This window comes from Argopecten irradians, chromosome 7 (genome assembly GCF_041381155.1).
Source record: "Argopecten irradians isolate NY chromosome 7, Ai_NY, whole genome shotgun sequence".
In the NCBI taxonomy this organism is placed as follows: Eukaryota; Metazoa; Mollusca; class Bivalvia; order Pectinida; family Pectinidae; genus Argopecten; species Argopecten irradians.
Genome location: NC_091140.1, coordinates 39,186,104 through 39,209,053, shown reverse-complemented (window position 1 = coordinate 39,209,053; position 22,950 = coordinate 39,186,104). Strand labels below are relative to the sequence as shown.

The window sequence follows — 22,950 nt, the reverse complement described above, 5'->3', positions numbered from 1 at the left end:
TGTTGAAAGCAAAAAGGATGAAATCATAGATAATCCATGAGTGCATGTACCAGTATTCAAGAAGGAGATGGATTATTCTGAATCGAGAATGGAAAGAAGGGCGAAATCATGTGTTCTTAAGATTTATAACAATAAATTGGAAAGAAATCAGGTGTTCCGGATGAAGGACAAGAATGGAGAAAGTGGGAAATCGTATGTTCAGTATAAATATCAAGAATTGGAAAAGGTATTTTATGTAATTGACATTGCTATCAACTTTTTATTATACATATTTTGATATCAATGACATGAACAAATTGATTATCAACACCTGAGATCGCAAAAAAATGATATTACATGTGATATTCAACTTCGCTAACCAAGGGTATTAGTCCGATTCTCTTTCGACTAAAACCCTTGGCTAGCGAAGTTGTGTGATATTATATATTTAGATTCTCGACAAGGCTTCTTACAAAGGAAAATAAATAAGGAAATAAATAGGTAAATGTTGATAGGTAACTTACACATATTTAGCTGATGTTGAATTAATTCCAATAATGATAAGAATCTTGGGAGATCCAACTTATATATATATATCGGTACTCGAACTTCTTGCTAAATCCACATAATCCGTTTTCGTGGCGGTTTCGTGAACACTGACGGGCGTATATGCAACATCATTCGTTTTTATGAGTGCTTAATATATACACTATAAATCCAATATGGACATAACGAACTGACCACAGGATGTCTCGGACATCGGCTATTAATTATCCGGATACCTGTCATTCTAGTCGAGTCCGGTTCGTAAGCTGGTATCGCCCTTACAGTCAGAGCATTGTCTGTGACGTAATATTGATATTAATATACGTTTTACATGGATATTGTAGTAAGTCACAGTATGTCTGACCACCAGTGGGGTTTAGTCCGCGTGTACTACTCATGTCATTGTCCAGTAGATGGTCAAACTTTACAAGACACGGGTCATGTTCAGATGTCGTTCAACAGGACACTGGCATGAATTATAATAGACCAGTGTAGAATAATTATCATTTTACTTATATACATGCATTGCTTATTAATTATGAAAGTATTCGGAGAAAAAACTTCATATCCCAGTCATAGACCTGTATCTATTGCCAAAATATATCTCAATTGCAAGATTTTCAAGACAGTCGAATGCATTAATGCAGAAGACTAAATTAAAGATGTATCTTTTGAATGCAGAAGCATACGTTTAGAAGACTGCTGGTAAAAGTAAAGTTATAATATTATCTGACGCAGTGTCCGCTGTCCGCATCAAATTATATTGGACTTTTTTTTAAAAATCGGACTATAATAATTTGAATAATTTGGTAGTCGAAACGTAGCACTTGTAGTGATGCCACTTCTGATTTCAACTAAAAATGATATGAAACAAAGCCATTATGGCGTGTGGAGTATCAAGAATTTTCCAGATACAAAAAAAAAATTATGAGTTGCATGATTGTTAGATCAAACGAAATCAAATGAATTGTCTACACTGGCAACAATCAATTATTTACCTACATAACCATCTCTACGGGTAGTCTTACGTCTTCTAAGAAAGTAGCTTACAGTTCAATTAACATTCTCCTGGGATATCCGAAACAAACATTAGCGTTATCGTCGACTTCTACGTGTATCATCCGGATTCAGAGTTAACTAGTAAGCGGGTCGATATTCTCACACTAGTACACAGGTAATCATGATGTACTTGTTAACCTCGTGACAAAACCAATAGGAGATCGATCACAGATCGATAGAGAGTCTTATCATACCTGTGTAGTTGTGGCTATTGGCGTGTTTATTGTAAATATCAACAGTCACCGCTACTATACTCCCCCGAGAGAACAGCCACAGGGGTCAAATTGCCTCCTTTTATCTTAATCACAACATTCATTATACATTAATCATATCGTGATCACCCAAACCTTCTCAGAAATGGCCATTGAGCTATTACATTTTTTTGTAATAGTACTTTTAGAATAGAAACCAAAATCTGTATCAATTATATAATCTAAATAGATGTGTAATACAGCAACATTTATTTGATATTTAACTGTACTGTTGACGATTCTTGATCTTTTTTTGTCTCTATGGTGGGCCAAGTTTCTTCTGACCCCCAATGTACGGACTAATCCACTTTGATAGATCACAGAAGCATATATTGATAGATCCAAGGACACTTCTTTATCCTTGATAGATCTAATCTGTAGAAACTCATTAAAAATGAACACAACTTTCATGTAGGAATAGTCTTGCCCACACAAAAGCCGGTAGATTGACAAATTCCGGTGGTCAAAATTTCTTTTGGCGCCAGCATCAAACGTCCGAATATTAATAAACGCAGAGATTTAAATAGTACATTTAAATCTCTGATAAACGTTATTAACAATTTCGGAGAAATATGTTCGGAGATTTTTCAACAATGAATAAACAAAAACATGATAATGTGTGTACGAATGAAAAGTTATTCATACATTGTAATCTGCCTTGACGTTTTCATACGATAATATTTTTGTACAATTAGAAAACGGTGATAAACAAGTTCTTAAATCATTTACCGTTATCGTTCTGGGTAGGCTGTTTATCAGCCCGGCGGGACATATCGATTTAATACGTACCAGGTTGTAATCGGCCCGGGAGACAAAGTTCGTTCGGTTCATTTCAGTTCTCTCAACAACTTGACGTGGAACTGATAAAAAAATAAAATTGAAATTGAATTGATATGTATACCGTTATTTCGAATGCGTACCCCACGCAATGTTTTCATTATGGCTGATCTGAAGTGGAACCGATCACTCCGCTATATCCGGGATTCATAAACATGACGTTTAATAAATAATGATAAAACACTGTCCTAATGGAATCCATATACATAAAAAAATATGAAATAGCGAATCAGTCAGTGAATTCTTCGGTACGAACTGTGAATTTTGTTTGGGCAGACTCAATTTACATTTCTAATTACTATAGAATTATATAACGCCCTTTTCACCGAAAAGTGTCCGTGTTTGTAAAGAAAACATGACAGAAGAGTATTTCCTGTGGGTAGTTAACAAAAGAAAAACATTCTTGGTATTCGATACACCACACTTTAGACTTTAGAAAGGATCAAAGCTCCTCTACCGGAAATGTAGAAATTCACTAGTAATAAGAACAGTGGCGCGTGCGTGGGTACGTTCATACCTGGTGGTCACTCGCTATGCGAAATTGCGGTGGTCAAGCATGATCAGTGGTCAGATTTACGCATCGGGCCATTCCTGTGGTCATCGTTATTGGGAACTACGGCAGAATACGAAAACAGAGATATCACAAATATGGTGTCTGCACGTCTCGCAGTTCTCACCAGTTTGAGGCTAAAATGATACATGATATTTCCACTAACTTTATCTTATTTAGTAAATAACCACATTTTGATGACATGATTTTACATAATTCTTCAATTAAGGAATGGTATTAAAATAGATGGTCTAAATCTTTGATATTTAGATTTCGGCCAGATTTCTCTTAACATGGACTTTATGATCTACTGTACAACACGAAAAATTCCTAAAACGAAAGTACAAAGTTGTTTATTGCGGATTTAATTATAATACAGGAATTTTCTTGCTTTGGCTTTGTTTTAAAAGACATACCATGTAAACAGTCGGCATTTGTTGTCGCCAACTTCCATCCAAACCTTAATAAGTTCAATTGGTATACTAGAGGTAATAAGGATTGTAACGGAGGGAAAAAAACCGGATAGAATTCAATATTTTTTTTGTGATCATATACAAAGCTATAAGTTCAAGAAGTGTATTATTTTTTTAAAAAGATATAAAAAAAATATTTAAGTCTGAAATGTCAAAATAATTGTTATGTCCGTAATTTGACCGGAGTGCACCCAGTCAATAGAAGGCCTATTGATTGTTATATAACAATACCATATATACTCTCGTCACAATATCGCTGCATCGATCGCCTGTAATAATGTCAACGTCCGTTATACGACAGACAGCACAGTTAGACCTGCACCCTGCCTTCAGCTGCTGGCGGCTACATTTCTATACATTTGATGAATGGATCAGTTTTAAATCTGGCATATGTTCATGAAAGAAAGTGTTGTCGTCTGTCGTAGGATAAAAAAAGGCAACACAATTAATAATCAGTATTTTCATTGAGAAATGGAGTTCATTGCACGCGTCTTTGTTTAAGTAAAGTTCATTCTACATTTGTTTGAACTGTTTGACTCGTCAGCACAGTGCATATATAAAAACAGTGAGATTAAAAACAAATGTGAATTGTGATATATAAAAACTTCACAACTTGAAACATCTGAAATGACCCCGTTGTTGTTAAAATATCGACGTCGTTTTTCGCATCTGAAGAATGCTGTGTATTCAGAGGATCGATGTCACTGACGGGGAAATATGATTTTCGAAATAGATACCATATGCTCTGCATATATACATGTATATTACATGCACATATGAATATGTGATTGGCATTATCTAAAATGATCTTAAATATATATGTGCAGGTCGCCTTGAAAAATTTACAAATTATTTGTCGGTACTATCAATATTTCTTACAAAGACCATGTAATTATGAGGTTTTATCTAGATGTCTGGTAAATCTACCCGGACGGACATTGGACCTGGTGATAGAGGAAGTTATTCCACTCAATCAAAGACGATGGATGTACTGTGACTTGTGGTGTACCACACGGTGACTATATTTACCACGGATCAATCACACAGCCCTATGTAATTAACATAGTACACCGACTTCTTAACTCTAGGACAGCCGATGCTATTGCTGTATGGTTAATAAAAAAATTAAATCGAGAGTTCTAAACTTAATAATATGCTATATTTATAAGCAGAGTTATAAGGTAGACCTACTCTTATAAATCAATGATTAGAATTAATTGTATAACGTGTAAAAATAAAATACATATTCTTGGATATAAACTTTTATAAAAAATAAATTTAACTTTTTCCGCAATAAAGGTTGTTTTACAAATAAAAAAGACAGGAACTCTTAAACTTGAAAATCAGATTTGAAAAATCTAAAGTGGTTGGTAGGAATGGCAACGAGTGTTTCGTCTGTAAATGTTTTTTTTTTTATGTTAGTTCCAATATCATACAACTGTAACTATATAAATCATCACGTAAAACAAAATATAATGCATATTCTCACAAATCTTTATTACAATAGAAGGGAGATAACTGCAGTATAAAAAATTACATGTCGGACACCTCAAGATTTATAAGGAAATCAGAGTTATCCCCCTTCCGATGGTGGCGGTAAAACGAAAACAGAAATCTTTGCTGTGCACGTGTGTAAAAGGTGAATTATAACAACATTGGTTTATAATTTACAATCTCGATTAAGTCGCATATAGACTGCTGTTAAATGGATTTTGATTTATTTCATGTGTATTTTACAGTCATTATTCATATTACTGTAATGATATTGTTTACAGACGATAAACCCACACTAACGTTACGACATGACGTTAGGAATTTGCTATTTAATAACTACTGTATTTACTATTTAGCCCATGTAATTATGATAAAAAAGTGTAAAGTTGTTGGTTTTATATGTATTTTACTGTATGAAATGGTTTCATATAACTTAAGAATACATACACCCAATTTCGAACTTATTTTTGATGTTCCCCCAATTATAAACAAACCCCCATGCACTTGAATTTGTTTTACACACAGTACAGTAAACGGTATCACAGTCCCCTGTGATTGAAAAAAAAACCAACATAGAAGGCATTATCACAGAATCCTGTGGTTGAAAACACAGTAGTAAACAGTATCAAAATCCCCTGTGGTTGGAAACAGTATTAAACAGTATCACAATCCCCTGTGGTTGGAAGCAGAGTAGTAAACAGTATCAAAATCCCCTGTGGTTGGAAACAGTATTAAACAGTATCACAATCCCCTGTGGTTGGAAGCAGAGTATTAAACAGTATTACAGTCCCCTGTGATTGGAAACAGTAGTAATGCAGTGGGATTGGACTTGATCATCATCGGTGACCAGGTAAAGCTCAGTCGATAGAGCACTCGGCTAGTGTTTGGAGGGTCCCGAGTTTGAATCCCCGGTCTGGCTGCTAAATTTTCTCCTCTACTGTTACAGAATTGGCGCCCAACTAAATAAAAGCCACAGTAGTGGTGTTTGGAAGGGTCCTGTCTTGTGTGTCTTCGAGGGGGAAGACTATGAGAAAGGAGAGAGGAATGTAGCAGGATTGAACTGGGTTGATCATCGGTGACCATGTAGCTCAGTCGGTAGAGCACTCTATATAACAATAGTATATGGTGATATGTTCGGGGGGTCCCAGGTTTGAATTCCGGTCAGGCCGCTACATTTCTTCCTGCGCTATTACAATAGCATAAATATATTTAAAAGTAGTAAAATACCCCTATATACTATATAACAACAGCTAGTATACAGGGATATTTTTATACATTTATATATGTGTACATGTATATTATTGACAGAATATAAAGCTCCTATGGAAACGCACAAAATAACTCTGTAGTTATATATATGTATAAATGTAACAAGAAGGGAGAAAATATAGCCAGACCAGACTAGGATTTGAATATGCGGGAATCCTTGATGGACCTCACGTGCTACCTTCAATCTATTAGGCGTGCATTACAATGTTAGCGTTATAGCACAATGAGACACTGAATCATTACATCGTCTATTCCGTCTGCATATTACAGAATTAGCATCTGTACGGGTAGGTATTGATTGTTACGTCATTATTTTGTGAGCACATATCACATCGTTTTCTCTGAAAGGTATGACATTAGGCTTGCAAACAAATGACGTCACAATTAATACATTACCTACCCGCAAGGACAGATTACTCTATAGTAGGCAAACACAGAATTGCCCATCAGAAGTTCCTCAGTGTTGGATATCCTACCAATACTAAGAGCTATGGACATGTACATGTATACCGACCGGTCACCGATGATCATTATGATCCTGTTCAAACAATTAACCAGAAAAAGAATAATATACATTTTGTAAATCAATACTATTGTTTTGTTTTTAACCAGGAATGTCATTTTTGATGGTTGATCAAGACATTTCTGTGTCCTGAGGAGTGGTAGCAAGTCAAGACTAGAGGTAAGTACAAAATGTGATGCCATCTAAATATATTTAAAGTTACCTCTTTTCCTTTCGTCACTGAATTAATTATAGAGCTTTAAAATGTTTCTTGTAGATATATCGATCAATAAATCCATATATCTTTACATATAAGCAATTTGGATGCCAGAGTATACATATCATATCTTAATGTCATTATGATAATCTAACAAAATTTAATATAACAAGGTTATTGTGTTGTACCAAATTTCAAATGATTGTTAGATGAATATAAGGTCTTCTGGGCCACTTGTTTAAGTTATTATAAAAATGCTCAATTTCATTTTCTTTTGCATACCATTAAAGATGCTCCACCGCCGACAGAGCATGAATTATATTCATAATTTGAACAATAATTAGTGCTTAATCGTGTATACATAAGTCTAATTAACACAAACAATTATGTAAAATAATTTATTTTGCCTTTGGGTCATGCGCAATAAGTACTTCATTCAATATAGGATATAGTGCCACGGAATTTTTTCAGGATGCAATTAATTATTTTTTTATATTTCTAACTTGAAGTAAAATTAGAAGCTCAAACTTTTCAACGGCGGTAATGGTGTAAAATAAGTAACTTTTGTAACTGAAGAAAAATACTAAGTCGTTTGCTGCTGTTTTTGATAGTAAAAAAAATACCATTTGTCAGTGGTGGAGCATCTTTAAACGATCTTTTAAGATAGAAAGAAATCCACAGACTATCTCTAAAATAAGTTAGTATAAAACACTGTCAACATTGGTATAGTGTGTTCCAACCAAAAATGAGTTTTCACTTACCTTAAGATGGCTATCCTGAGAGTATACAAGAAAGGGGGAATAACTCAAGGCTGTCGGGATGCCACAAATCTCAAGATATCCTCCCTGATTGGAAGTGGACTATCCAGACTTCAGACAGAGCTCTGTTTCTACATCAGCATAGATGATGAAGGTTTGTGATCTTGATAAAAGTACATTATACTTTTATCAACTGAAGTAAACAGTTACTTAGAATTTTATAAAAGAAATTTTTAATTATAACCAATTAATTTTTTTGTCTGTTCACATGTTATTTTTAGTAGCTAAAAAAGTTTATTTATTGACTTTGTATTTTTGCCCGAGTCATTGTTTAGAAACAAAATATAATGTGTATGAATATCCGCGTGTTCCATTTAGTGGAACGTTCCGGATGTGCCAACTTAGAACAGAATCATTAAATGGTGCACTCATGGTCCTTTCACGTTCTAAGAACACAAAAACCAACATGGGGGACAACAGCCTGGTAGTTTAAGAGTAGTAAATAAATGATATTGGAAATGCAATCTTTCATATTTAAAATACTTACAGTAATTACACTTTCCTTGGTCATTTCCGTTATGTTTGTTGATGAAGAAACACTTTTCTCGGTTGTTACAACAGTCGTAATTTCTGCAAATCAAATATGATTACCGTAGCTGGGTTTTGTAAACTGAACCCAGAAGTGCGCAGAAACCGTAAAATACGTTTTCATACATATATGCAGAGTTTTGTTTAAGTTGGAATTCCATCTTTTACTAGCGACCATATTGGTTACAACTTGGAACCCTCAAATGAGACGTTCCAGATGAACCGGTTCGTTCCAACAGAAGGTCATGTACCATTTAGCGGAACGTTGGGTTTGTCCCGGAAAAATATGGAACATTACTCTAAATGGAACAGGTATACGGTATCTTTATATTAAGCAGATACAGTGGAACTTTCCCAAACCGATCATATATTGGATACATGATTTTTAATGTCTTATACAGATTTAGAACAAGAAGACCTTGACAAGTTAAAATGGATCCTCGCCACTCCATTTGAGGAAAGTCAGATTTCCAACAACACATTTCTTGGTTCCAATATTCCTGGGTCAGATGAAGGTCATGTTGTAATAGAGATAGGACCAAGGTAAGATTTGTTAAATATGTATGTCAGAGTTAAAAAAGTTAACTTTTTAAAGATAACTCACTCGTGTGTAACCATTATGTATCTTCATTTTGCCAGGTGGAGATTATGTTGAAATTAATGATATAAAACCAAACCAAATCTTTACATATGTGTATATCAACTTTAGATAATTTCAATCTTCAAATATATGTCAAGAATGAATTACAATTAATTTGATTGCAGACTGAATTTTTCAACTCCATTTTCGACCAATGCAGTGTCAATGTGTAGAGCTGCTGGATTGAGTCATGTATATCGGGTGGAGAGTTCGGTACGATACATGATCATTCTGAAATCAGGATTCACATTGACCGAGGAGATGGAAGAGAAAATTGTAGCAAGTCTTCATGACAGAATGACCCAGTGTCGCTACTTACATCCCATTGAGAACTTTGACCAGGAAATGACGGCGGAGGACAGTGTGTACGAAGTGGAAGTTATGGAGAATGGTAGAGTGGCTCTAGAGATGGCCAACACAGCTTTAGGTAGGTATATAGAATTCTGGTTTATTTTAGTTTTACATCCCGTTAACAGGGTTATGTAAGGATGTGCTAGGTTTGATGGGGGAGGAAAACTCAAGTACCCGGAGAAAAACCTCCAACCAGCTATTAGTACTTGGTAACTGGCCCACATGGGATTTGAACTCGTGACCCAAAAATGTAGGGCTTTTGGTAATTTGTCGAGACATCTTAACCACTTAGCCATGGCAGAGATGTGCATAAAAGATGCTTGCTCATAATAGAACATTGATGTTACAGGTCTAGCCTTTGATGACGGGTATAAGTTTGAGATTTTGATTGATACAGGTCTGGCCTTCGATGACAAGTATAAGTTTGAGATTTTGATTGTTACAGGTCTAGCCTTCGATGACAAGTATAAGTTTGAGATTTTGATTGTTACAGGTCTAGCCTTCGATGACAAGTATAAGTTTGAGATTTTGATTGTTACAGGTCTAGCCTTCGATGACAAGTATAAGTTTGAGATTTTGATTGTTACAGGTCTAGCCTTCGATGACAAGTATAAGTTTGAGATTTTGATTGTTACAGGTCTGGCCTTCGATGACAAGTATAAGTTTGAGATTTTGATTGTTACAGGTCTAGCCTTCGATGACAAGTATAAGTTTGAGAATTTTGATTGTTACAGGTCTGGCCTTCGATGACAAGTATAAGTTTGAGATTTTGATTGTTACAGGTCTAGCCTTCGATGACAAGTATAAGTTTGAGATTTTGATTGTTACAGGTCTAGTCTTCGATGACAAGTATAAGTTTGAGATTTTGATTGTTACAGGTCTAGTCTTCGATGACAAGTATAAGTTTGAGATTTTGATTGTTACAGGTCTAGCCTTCGATGACAAGTATAAGTTTGAGATTTTGATTGTTACAGGTCTAGCCTTCGATGACAAGTATAAGTTTGAGATTTTGATTGTTACAGGTCTAGCCTTCGATGACAAGTATAAGTTTGAGATTTTGATTGTTACAGGTCTAGCCTTCGATGACAAGTATAAGTTTGAGATTTCTATTGTTACACGTCTAGCCTTCGATGACGGGTATAAGTTTGAGTTTTTGATTGTTACAGGTCTAGTCTTCGATGACAGTATAAGTTTGAGATTTCTATTGTTACAGGTCTGGCCTTTGATGACAAGTATAAGTTTGAGATTTTGATTTATTACAGGTCTCGCCTTTGATGACTGGGATATGGACTACTACACAAAGCTTTTCAAGGAGACAATCAAACGGAACCCAACCAACGTGGAATGTTTCGACTTGGCCCAGTCGAACAGGTATCCAAGGGGATAGTCACCACACATGACATCTTATATTGTTGTAATAGATATTTAAGTGTGGGTTTGTTATATGGGTCTGATACTGTGATTCTTTGATGACATTGACACCTTTGTTTCCAACCTAAATCATCTGGATTATTAATTTTCAGAGTGCTGAATTCCATGTTCATTGTCAATGAGGATTCTGTTAAACATAGAATTATGTACCAATGTAGTAATGAGAGATAGCATTTTGGGTAAACGTAACATGGGGTTGGTTAATCAAGTTTTGAGAATATATCACATCATTTGTATCATATTGTCTGCGTATCTCTAATCTCCAGATGGATAACTGATCAGTAAATATTGCCAATTATGTTGAAGTTTAATTTGGACAGAAACATTTAACTCATACTGAACACCTACGTTGTTTTGGACAGTGAACACAGTCGCCATTGGTTTTTCCGAGGGAAGCTGATGGTGGATGGACAGGAATATCCGGAGTCGCTGTTTGACATGATCAAGAAAACTCAAGGCTCCTCCAATGACAATAATGTTATCAAGTTCTCTGATAACAGCAGGTACAGTATAAGGAAAGGCACAGCAAATTACAAACTGGGTTTATTTTTGCTAGAAACTAATTCCTCAACTCCTGTGGAATTCAATATCAAATATTAGAAACTAAAAGTAACAATTTTTTAGTGAAGTGCATACTTTACTGTCTGTATATATATATATTGCAACTTTATTGAGGTAAAACAATACTGTTGAGTAGTAAAATATAATTTTAAGATGGTTGATCCAGGACAAACCCTCTAAATGAAGTACATTATATTTAAAATTTGCTGGATGTTTGGTAGCTACCTCAATAGTAGATTTAAGTTTAGACAAATATAAGTCAAAATATATTGATGTACTTGAAATTACGTTTAGGTTCATTTTACTTGACAGTGGTATCAAAGGCTTCAGTGTCGAGGTACTCCAGCCCAGCGACCCCACCAAACCCAGTCCCATGGAGTTCACGGATCCAAAGACACGACACATTATCTTCACAGCAGAGACCCATAACTTCCCAACAGGTATCGTATCCCAAACATCGATGCTTGTACCAAACCCTGCTAGGTTTTACTAAGGTCTACTCTGACACAGATTATTTTTCTCTTTCAACAAAATATGGACTCCCAGAAGGCAGTTTCAAATGAAACATTTTAAATGACAAATAAGAATTAAGAAAAACAACAAATCAAGATAAAAGTAACTTTGACATGCAAAATTGCCCTCGAAAGGTGGATGGCTTGTGACAATATGTCTGGACATCTTCACTACTAGGCCATGTACTGCAGCCCGACTTCCTAAGGACCACTGAAATCATAACTAAAGGGGAATCCTGTGTTACATATTGATGTTAAAGGCCCACAACCTTTTCGAAACGGCTTTTGATTTTTAAAATGGGAAAGTAAAACAAGATCGATAATTTTGTAGAGTCGCAAAAGTTATTAACTTACCATTAATACTACACTCATCAACATCTTCTAAAAAAAAAATAAATGAAATGAAATGTTAATTTTCGTAACTTGGGTCGTCTTATGTTTCCCGCCGTGGTCCTAAATACCGTGTGGTAGTTGACTATTACTGCGCCAGACGGCAAAACAGCGAAATGAATCTCCAGTTATCATATATTACGCCGGAAATCTTGCATATGTTTGGTGTTATTACCTCATCTTAGGTCATCCATTTGTATTTTATTATGTTATTTATACTTTTAAGAAAATTTTAAATTTTGCTTTCTGAAAGGTAGTGGGCCTTTAATCAACATTGATTTTGTAAAAGGTTGTAACATATTTAAAGACCCTGACCTTATGATGTTGTAAAAGTTTAATGAAGACCTTGAGCTATTTCCATGAAATTTGACGTTCTATCACAATCACAAGAGGAATGAAACTACATTTAACTGTTACAGGAGTAGCTCCCTTCCCAGGGGCCACTACAGGTACCGGGGGCCGAATCCGTGATGTTCAGGCGGCAGGCCGTGGGGCTCATGTGGTGGCAGGAACAGCAGGCTACTCCTTTGGGAACCTCTTACTCCCAGGTAAGAGGCTGAAATCCTCCAAAAACTAATGTAAGACTTTATCATTGGCCCATAGGTTTCTAGGCATGATGACAGAGGAACTCTTTCAGGGAGTCTTGTTATGTGTGTACAGTGAAATCTGCTTATTTTCATAGGTGGTTTTTCAGAAGAACATATGCCAATACATAGACAGAGATGGAATTTTGCTCCTTTCTTTCACCTTGCACACATGTGAAACGGCAAATTGAAATCACTTGATGAATCAGTTGATGATTTATTCTAGAAATGAACAACAAACAATATTTTTTTTGAGATTTGAAATGAAGTTTTAATGGTCATCTTGTTTGGTTGTTTACTCTGACGATGTTCTTGTTTACATTTCGTTGTCACGTGAAGTCATAAGTTTGAGAAAAGCTTCAGAAAATGTAGTGCATTCATTAACTGCTTAAGTAAACATAATAGTAATTATGATTATAATTATAAACTACCAATGTTTTCATATCAGTTTTGAGCCTAACTTATGGAAGAATTTATGCAGATTTATCTTGGCAAAAGGAGAGTACAATTACTGGTAAACAGACTGCTTTATTTGTCATGTGAAAGAAAATGGCATCAGGTTTAAATGACGCCATGTAATCATAAACTGCATAACTTGTTGAAATCATGGAGAGGATAACATCATTAAATAGGACATATATTTTCATTTCGTTTTGTTTTTTACTTACCACCAGAAATATACATTTGATAATTATCTCCCTTAACACAGTTCGAACTCGCGCGGAAAATTAAGCGTCTCTCTAACCCTGACTACATCCCTTAGACGCTTGAATATCACCTCCAAACTCCAGTTTTAATTTTCTGCGCCGACAGTTCGGACGTGTTTTTTCTTAGCTTGAATTCTAGTGTTGGTTATATGGTGAACATAACTCGTGTTGAAATAAAATAAAATAAAATAGGACAAATATTTTTGTTGTAGGTTACGACTTACCTTGGGAGGATAAGTCCTATGTCTACCCCAGTAACTTTGCTCCCCCTGATGTGATTGCTGTAGAGGCGAGCAACGGGGCCTCGGACTACGGTAACAAATTTGGAGAACCTGTTCTCACAGGATTCTCTCGGTCATTTGGACTCACCACTCCCAATGGGGAACGGAGGGAGTATGTAAAACCAATCATGTTCAGTGGGGGAATCGGACAGTTAGACAGTAACTGTATCAACAAGAAAACACCAAAGGAAGGTAGGATTTATGTTTTGTTCAGCATTATTTAAAGGTGCTCCACCGTTGGTGTAAGTAAATTTTATAGCTATTAACAGGATTATAGGATGTGATGACTTGTTACAAAAGAAATGCCTACATCAAAGTAATTGTATCAGGCTAAAAGATCCTACATTAGTAAACTGTTTGTGGGTTGTCGATGATCGAGAGGTCAGGATGTTCTGTCATATTATCACTTTTTTTAGTCTTCATCTGGGGATCTTACTTGTGGCAGATACTGACTGTAGGTTGATGCTTTTTCTCTGGATACTAGCACTGATTCTCCTTATTTACATGTTACAAACAACCCTGACTGGTCATCAAACAAAATAAACAACAACACAATGGTTATATTGATATGTATGATTCTAATCGGCTTATATTTTACAGGTATGAGGGTAGCAAAGATTGGAGGCCCTGTATACCGTATAGGTGTTGGAGGCGGAGCGGCTTCATCGGTACAGGTACAGGGTGACAACAAAACGGAACTGGATTTTGGGGCGGTTCAGAGAGGAGATCCTGAAATGGAACAGAAACTTAATCGTCTGATCCGGGCCTGTCTGGAGATGGGGAATAATAACCCTATTGCTAGTATACATGACCAGGGAGCTGGTGGCAACGGTTGGTACCATGTTAACCGTAATATCCTCTAGAGCTGATGCCACAGTAATAGGACCATGCATCGAGATGCAGGTGCCCTATAGTCATCAGCTTGTACCCCTATCTGTCCAATTGTCCGTTGGAGGAAGCGGTTGGTGCAATGTATAATGTTAACATCAGCGAGAGCTGTCATTATTAGGGACCCGTATATGTAAAATCAAAACAATTACTTCAATTTTTTACAGGTTTTGGAAATATATGCATGTTTTAAAGCTGTGTTAAGCAAAAACAAAGTCTTGATAAGAAGGGATTACAAACGAAATTTCATTTTATTCTGACCTGTGTATAAAGACCACCTGTCTCTAAATACTATTTTGATTGTCTCCGTATGGTGATCTTTATAGACAGGTTTGACTGATTTGTTGTTTGACAGGTAATGTACTGAAGGAGATAGCGGAGCCAGCAGGGGCAGTGATCAGGGCATCAGAATTTACCCTAGGGGACCCCACCCTAACCGACATGGAGCTTTGGGGTGCTGAGTATCAGGAAAGTAACGCTATACTTATTAGCAAGTCGGACCGCGACGTCCTCCAGACCATCGGTAAACGGGAGAGATGTCCGGTCGACGTAGTGGGCAAGATCACAGGGGATGGACGAGTAGGTCGGAATTATTGATTCTGTAAAATGAAAACCAACATCTAATAAATATTTAGTGGTGATAAAACACAAAGAACAAGGTACTACTATTAAACAGAACATTTGCACATTCTTAAATCCCAAACACTGCTGAGTCAGATTTCAAGCGTTCAGTATATGCTAATATTTATGCTGTATAAGGCCAAAAAAAATTAATTGTTAGTTTCTCAGGCCACTTTTTTAAAAAGTCAGTGCGGGCGGCGGGAATATTTTTTATTTTTTATTTCTCTGAAAACAAATGCGGCAGATAACATTTTATTTTTTTCTCACTTGAAGGACATGAAAATCAATGAAAACACGTGTAGAAAATGTAAATTCTTACTCAGTCTTTAAGAACAGCTTTTAAATATCTCAATCGTCACTATATCCAAAGAAAACCAGTTGAAAATACATAATCCTGGGAGGAAACATTCCGTTTTGAGCAATGCTGACATCGGCAGCCATTTTTTACCGGAAATGAAAGGTGCATACTAAAATTGGAGCCAATTTCCGGGTGCGTTTTCGAATGGAAATTTCGGGAGAGTTCGAATGGAAATTTGGGGTGCGTTCGATGCGGCGGTCTCGATTTTAATTTTTAAGTTATGGCGCATAAAAAAACGTTGGTGCAGGGGGTAAATGTCGATGCGGCGGGGCCTGAGAAACTAAGAATTAATTTTGTTTGGCCTAATTGTATGAAAACCAAATATGCAGAAATTTACGATGTCACAACTTTAACAGTATATTAAATAAATGTTGGCAGATCAGACTGGAAGGGTTTGACCACTCAGAAGATGACGGAAGCCCGGCCAAAAAGAGACGCAAGATTCATAAACACCCTGTTGACTTGGAACTAGATCATGTCCTTGGCTCAATGCCAAGAAAGGTAAAACTATCAGTAGTATGTAAAGTATCTATACTGTCTTTAAATATCAATATTGTCTTACTAACTTTATAATCACTGGTACTACATCTTGACTCGAGTACGCAGTGGCCAAGTGGTTAAAACATTCCAACATATTACCAAAAGTCTTCTACCTGTGGGTCACTAGTAAGAATTTCTTGTGGGGCAGTTACTAGGAACTGACTACAGGCCAGTGATTTTTCTCTGAGTACTCTGGATTTCTTTCACCTCGTAAACCTGGCATATCCTTAACTGACCCTGGCTGTTAATCGAATATTAAACCACACATCTCAACTGTAACGTACCTGGAATCTTTTGATTTTGTTCATTTTGTAATAATCGAACCATTCCATCTTTAATATTCTGGAAAAAAATATCGTACACCATGTATATGTGCTTTATAGAGATGTGTAAGGTTTTATAACTTTTATTTTAGGAATTTATCCTTGACCGCAAAGAAAAGCAGCTGAACCCGCTGATTCTACCCGAGGGTCTAAGTATAAAGGAAGCCCTTGACAGGGTGTTACGCCTGCCGTCTGTAGCCAGTAAGAGGTATCTTACCAACAAGGTTAGTCCTACATTATAATCGGTCTTTAAAAAGTGGAAATAGTATGTTTATCTGTGTCTGTCTGAAGGCTGGTTTTCTGATAAAAACTCACAGATTACTAGCTTATGAGGTAACATAATCTGAGACTAAATTTGGAGTCAAAAGGTCAGCTACAAATTAAAGTCATTGTTACTTTTAGTACTAAAAATATGTTGTTTTAGCAAATTTTGGTTTCCAGACAATAATGATTTGGAGTCAAAAGGTCAACTACAATTGTAAGTGATTCATTTGATATCAACTACTATAACAATTGTTATTATTATAGTGATTCATTTGATATCAACTACTATAACAATTGTTATTATTATAAGTGATTCATTTAATAACAACTACTATAACAATTGTTATTATAATAGTGATTCATTTTATATTCAAGTTCTGTCTTTCTTCTGTTATATTTTTTTTTTGCAACATTTTCATCATTTAGACACAATTTAATATTAAATAACTTTTGTGATTTCTCTTTGCCTGCATACTACTGGAAATGGATATCACAGTTGGAAAAAAAATCCTTGAATTCTGTTGAAGAGCTATGACGTATTAGATATAAAACTGTTAATTTCTTTGTAATTTAATTGCCAGGTTGATCAATGTGTTAGTTTTAAAATTGTTTATTTTCTTTGCCAGGTGGACCGATGTGTGACAGGACTTGTAGCCCAGCAGCAGTGTGTAGGCCCTCTCCATACACCTTTGGCTGACGTAGCCGTGACCGCCATCTCACACAATGTAGGGCAAATTTTGACATTCAAATTTCACTAATCAGCCGTGACCGCCATCTCACACAATGTAAGGCAAACTTTGACATTCAAATTTCACTAATCAGCCGTGACCGCCATCTCACACAATGTAAGGCAACCTTTGACATTCAAATTTCACTAATCAGCCGTGACCGCCATCTCACACAATGTAAGGCAAGCTTTGACATTCAAATTTCACTAATCGGCCGTGACCGCCATCTTACACAATGTAAGGCAGACTTTGACATTCAAATTTCACTAATCGGCCGTGACCGCCATCTCACACAATGTAAGGCAAACTTTGACATTCAAATTTCACTAATCAGCCGTGACCGCCATCTCACACAATGTAAGGCAAACTTTGACATTCAAATTTCACTAATCAGCCGTGACTGCCATCTCACACAATGTAAGGCAAACTTTGACATTCAAATTTCACTAATCAGCCGTGACCGCCATCTTACACAATGTAAGGCAGACTTTGATGAATCAATGTGTGCCAATGGCAATATCTTTGTAAGATAAATTCCAGAAAGCCACATTTTTCAGACTAGATTATGTCTTGATCATATAGTAGGGGTCCATAGTTGTCTGTATCAATGTGAATGACTTCTCGGAAACTTAGCAATCAATGTTACTAATGGTATTCCAATAGAAATGAGATTCAAAATTGTACCAATAGTTAGGCTGAGTATTCTGGTCCTTCAGGGACCTGAGGGGTAGGGTCAGGTATACTGTTATATCACAGCTTGGGAAAATATTGAGTAAGTTATGAAAATTTTTATTCATAATTGCTGTAATATCGAAAAGAATAAGAAACACAGACCATCACGGCCTCTTGATTTCTTTTGAAGTCACCTTAAGGGATATTTTGATGACAAGTTATCATGCTACCTGTATAATGATTTTTGTGATTTATTGTACTTTTTTTATGAATCACAGAATGGTAGAATACATAAAATACAAGACATTAGGCCATAGTTGTGTTTTTTTCTGTTTTGCGTCCGCGTGCGGGTAGGTTTTGTGCTGTTGTGAGGCAAAAACAAACACAAGTTATTATTTTTTAGATTTCGTAAAAAGACGTCCAAAAATTAAAAAAAAATCCGGAAAAATGCCCGTTTCCGGTTTCAATTTTAGTCAATTGTGGCAAGCATCACCTCAACGCTTGACTCACATCGAATACACTGATCTCGCAATCGCTCAAGCGCCGCAAGGACCACGAGAAGGCATCTAGCAATCGAGATTTGATGCAGGATGTTTTCGATCTTTTTCTCTGAAATATGACGGGGTGAGGACGGCTGAAAAGTTGTCATATTCAGTCGTATACATTTTGGCCATTTAGAATAATGAAACGATAACATATCGATATGCATTCCAAGTATGAGAACCAAACTTATTCGCAGATTCTTTTTTGGCCAGTGCCCGAGCTCGAGATACAATTTGTTTACAAGATTTTAAAGAACAATATCTGTTTTGGATAAAACTCTGACTCGCCTCTTGAGGTAACCTTAGGAATAAATTGTTAGAGGGGTTTGGTATGTTTGGTGCGTTCTTTGAGTTAAAACTTCAAGATTATAAAAAGATGAAAAGTTTCAAAAGTTAATGCCTTTGGCATCATGATTTCGACGAGTAAAATTGTAATACTAGAATATCCCAATCCAAGTAAGTGTGCCGGAGGCTAAGTTCATTTCAGGTTATATTATTAAAAATCTGCTGATGTACTTTTGATATTAAATATATTAAATCATTTTTATAGATATACTATTAAAATCCATAGCAATTCTTTTGACTGAACAAAGAGACATCGCTGATTGGACACACGTACATGTATTTATGCACACTGTTTCTTAGTCAAATAGTGTAACAGACTTTTTTTCTTTGGTTTAATTAAACTTCCAAATATTAAAAATCATATTGTAGTTTTATTCTAACAGACTGTATGTCGATTATGTAGTTGTCGTAGAAGATGAAGTACATTTTGTTCTTCTCTGTCCGGCATATTCTGAATTAAGAGAAAAATACATTAACAGATATTTTTATCATAGACCAAGCGTGCATAAGTTTATAGAATTATTCTCTAGTAAAGATGTTAAAATTTTGAATATGTTGGGTAACTTTTTGTTTCGTGCAACAGAGAAAAGAAAAACTCTGCTCACAATTAATTAAATGATAAAATTGCTTTTTATTTGCCGTCAGCATCAACGTGGGTTCTGTTGTGACCACGTCTTTTATACATATGTAGCTTATTAGTATATTGAAATACTGAAATATTGTCCTCCGCCATCTTATACTTGTATACATTGTATGTCATATTATAATGATAATAATTGTACTGTTCCCTATATGCTTGTTATGCATTTGGATGAAATAAAAAAAAACTTGAAACTTGAGAACAGTTATGACAGCTTGGGTTAATGAAAGTATGAATCGCCATGGTCAGTGCTGACTTGCAGAGAATGACAAAGCAGAATTATGATGGATGTACTGTTGTCAGGGTGTTGCATATGTATGTATAAAATACAGAAAACAAGTTCCAATTCAATGCATATATAGGCTATTATTAAATGTTCTTTTTTATAAAGGCTATATTATATGGAGCAACAGCATTAAATAGATTAATTTACAACAGACACCGTGAAAAACACTATTTTCTCATGCTTCAATCTGACAATTCTTTTAATAATTTTTAATGTTGAAATATGTTTGTTGCATTCAATTTTGTGCTCCATACCAATGAATCATTAACAAGGAGATTATTTATGAAATATTGTCTATTCTACCACTTGCAAGAACAAAACTGGTTAAAGTGGAAGCATCCCAAACAAAGCGTGGGCTCCGTGTTTTTTTTATTTGTGTTTGTTTTTTTCCCTTGCTGGCTGGTAGGTTTTTGAGAATCTAAAGGACGCAAAACAGAAAAAAACACAACTATATTATCGGGCAAAGAAGTAATTCTAACAATGTGGAAAAAATATTTTCGAAGATGATCTGCCCCTTTGTCAATGCGCAAATAGAACAAACAAAATTACATGTTAAGGACGGTCACGAATGTTCATAAGAATATAAACAATGAACACATAGAACATACAGATAAACTATAGGAACGATAACTGTGTGTATTGTCTGAATGAGCCCTTCGGTCATTTGCTTTAATTAGTTGCATCGCCGAAGGCTTAATTAGTTTATCTAATGGAAAGCATATCAAAATGATGTGCAGTTAAAATGATACCAAAATTTTAAATTATTTACAGTTGTACATCACTTAATGTATTAAATATGTACAATGCTAGGCATATCAAACAGAAATATCAAACATACATTATATTACAGGTATAGTATGGTTATAACTTATCAATTTTCAATCGCCGTGAAGGTTCCTATATATATGACACATGTAATATGGCTATAACAAAATATGCTTTTAACGAAGTGCTTTTGATGGTCCCCAGATCTTTATTATAACCACGTTTTACTGTACTTGTAGAGGACTGATGTTGATATTACAGGTGTTGGTCGGCTCAGTCACCAGTATAGAATATATAAGATACTTCAGCATGAAATTATGTAGATATTTGTAGATGACTGATATTAATGTTATAGTAGAATATATTAGATATTTTACATTATATGTAGATAGTTGTGGAGGACTGATTTTGTCATTACAGGACTTAGTCGGTTCAGCCACCAGTATTGGGGAGCAGCCTGTGAAGGGTTTGGTGGATCCGTCTGCTGGGGCTCGCATGTCGGTCGGGGAGGCCATGACTAATCTAGTGTTCGCACAGGTTACACAAAGAAAGGTTGGTTACTGTCATTTCTGTATCACTTTGTAAATGGGTCGTCTGCACTTATTTAGATTTCACATTAATGAATGCAATACACTTTAAAATTGATATTTTAGTTGGACTATCTAGTCTAAGAATGATTGAAATATGTGTTGATATGGTTATAAACTGGTACTAACAAAATTTGGGAGTAGATGTTAGTCTAAGAATGATTGAAATATATGTTGATATGGTTATAAAATGGTACTAACAAAATTTGGGAGTAGATGTTAGTCTAAGAATGATTGAAATATGTGTTGATATGATTATAAACTGGTGCTAACAAAATTTGGGAGTAGTGGAGATCAGTGTGGCCTGTCCATGGTCATTGGATTCAGTACAAAAGATAGCTTGCTTACTGTCATTACAAATTTATGCTAGATACTTCCTTGTAGGTAGAACCTGAACCCGCACCTGATGTCTAGAAGTACTGAAATCTAAAAAAATAGTGTATTTATGTGGTACCTATTTAAATAAATCATTTTATATGAAATGCAACTTTATTTAGTATATAAGAGAGGCTCCTAGGTGTGTGTTTGTTGTATTTGTACATTAAGGAACCCGGCTTGAGTCTTGATGTCATGTACACGCATTGTACTTGCTTTAGCGTATTGCTGGTATACGATCAAGGAATTCAACAATATCAATTTTTCACAATACTGCACAGTTTGTCAATATTTTCAATAAATTATTCATAAGGGATGCAGAACAATAGTTGTTTGTAATATTTTGTCCCTTTAAAGAAATCAAACTTGTTTTTTTTTTATACGCCCTGAAACAAAGTTAAGAGTGTATGCTGAAATCGGGTTGTCTGTCTGTCTGTCGACATGTAACATTGTCTGGTGAACTCCTAAATTACTGGACAGATTTTGTACAAAAATTTGGTACACAGAACTCTGACATAAAGTTGTGTAAACTTAGGGTTCTGCTATGTCCCCAATTAATGGAGTTATTTCTAAAGTGCAGAGAGGGGAATTAGTCGGCCTCTCAGGCGACATTCTAGTTTTAATTAAGTTTAGACTAGTAGAGGTACTGACATTAATACTTACCAATCTACCTATACTAGGTCTGTTGTGTTGTGTTATAGGACATCAAGGTAAGCGGTAACTGGATGTGGCCAGCTAAACTCCCGGGGGAGGGGGCTCAACTGTTTGATGCCTGTCGGGCCATGTGTAATGTGATGGCGGATTTAGGGGTCGCTGTAGATGGAGGCAAGGACTCGCTCAGTATGGCCGCTCGCGTTGAGGGGCAGACGGTCAAGGCCCCAGGTAGGTAATGGTCATAAATGTTGGTTCTGTGTATGTGTCGAAGGTCAGACGGTCAAGGCCCCAGGTATGTAATGGTCATAACTGTTGGTTCTGTGTATGCGTCGAAGGGCAGACGGTCAAGGCCCCAGGTATGTAATGTTCATAACTGTTGGTT

The 22,950-nt window shown here is 35.8% G+C and overlaps 1 protein-coding gene across 2 annotated transcripts in view; it reads left to right on the top strand.

The window, feature by feature from the left end:
- Window positions 1–5,272: 5,272 nt before the first annotated feature.
- LOC138328407 (phosphoribosylformylglycinamidine synthase-like) overlaps window positions 5,273–22,950 on the top strand; it is a 34,489-nt gene continuing 16,811 nt past the window's right edge. For both annotated transcript variants that reach the window (XM_069275208.1, XM_069275206.1), the window contains exons 1-17: window positions 5,273–5,334; window positions 7,071–7,140; window positions 7,945–8,089; window positions 8,925–9,066; window positions 9,289–9,590; window positions 10,777–10,885; window positions 11,308–11,448; window positions 11,819–11,946; window positions 12,828–12,956; window positions 13,912–14,172; window positions 14,581–14,811; window positions 15,224–15,447; window positions 16,226–16,348; window positions 16,803–16,934; window positions 17,601–17,699; window positions 21,373–21,504; window positions 22,616–22,796. In XM_069275208.1, the coding sequence (XP_069131309.1) occupies window positions 7,945–8,089; window positions 8,925–9,066; window positions 9,289–9,590; window positions 10,777–10,885; window positions 11,308–11,448; window positions 11,819–11,946; window positions 12,828–12,956; window positions 13,912–14,172; window positions 14,581–14,811; window positions 15,224–15,447; window positions 16,226–16,348; window positions 16,803–16,934; window positions 17,601–17,699; window positions 21,373–21,504; window positions 22,616–22,796 (2,479 nt within the window). In that variant the 5' untranslated portion in view covers window positions 5,273–5,334; window positions 7,071–7,140. The remainder of the gene's footprint in view (window positions 5,335–7,070; window positions 7,141–7,944; window positions 8,090–8,924; window positions 9,067–9,288; window positions 9,591–10,776; window positions 10,886–11,307; window positions 11,449–11,818; window positions 11,947–12,827; window positions 12,957–13,911; window positions 14,173–14,580; window positions 14,812–15,223; window positions 15,448–16,225; window positions 16,349–16,802; window positions 16,935–17,600; window positions 17,700–21,372; window positions 21,505–22,615; window positions 22,797–22,950) is intronic.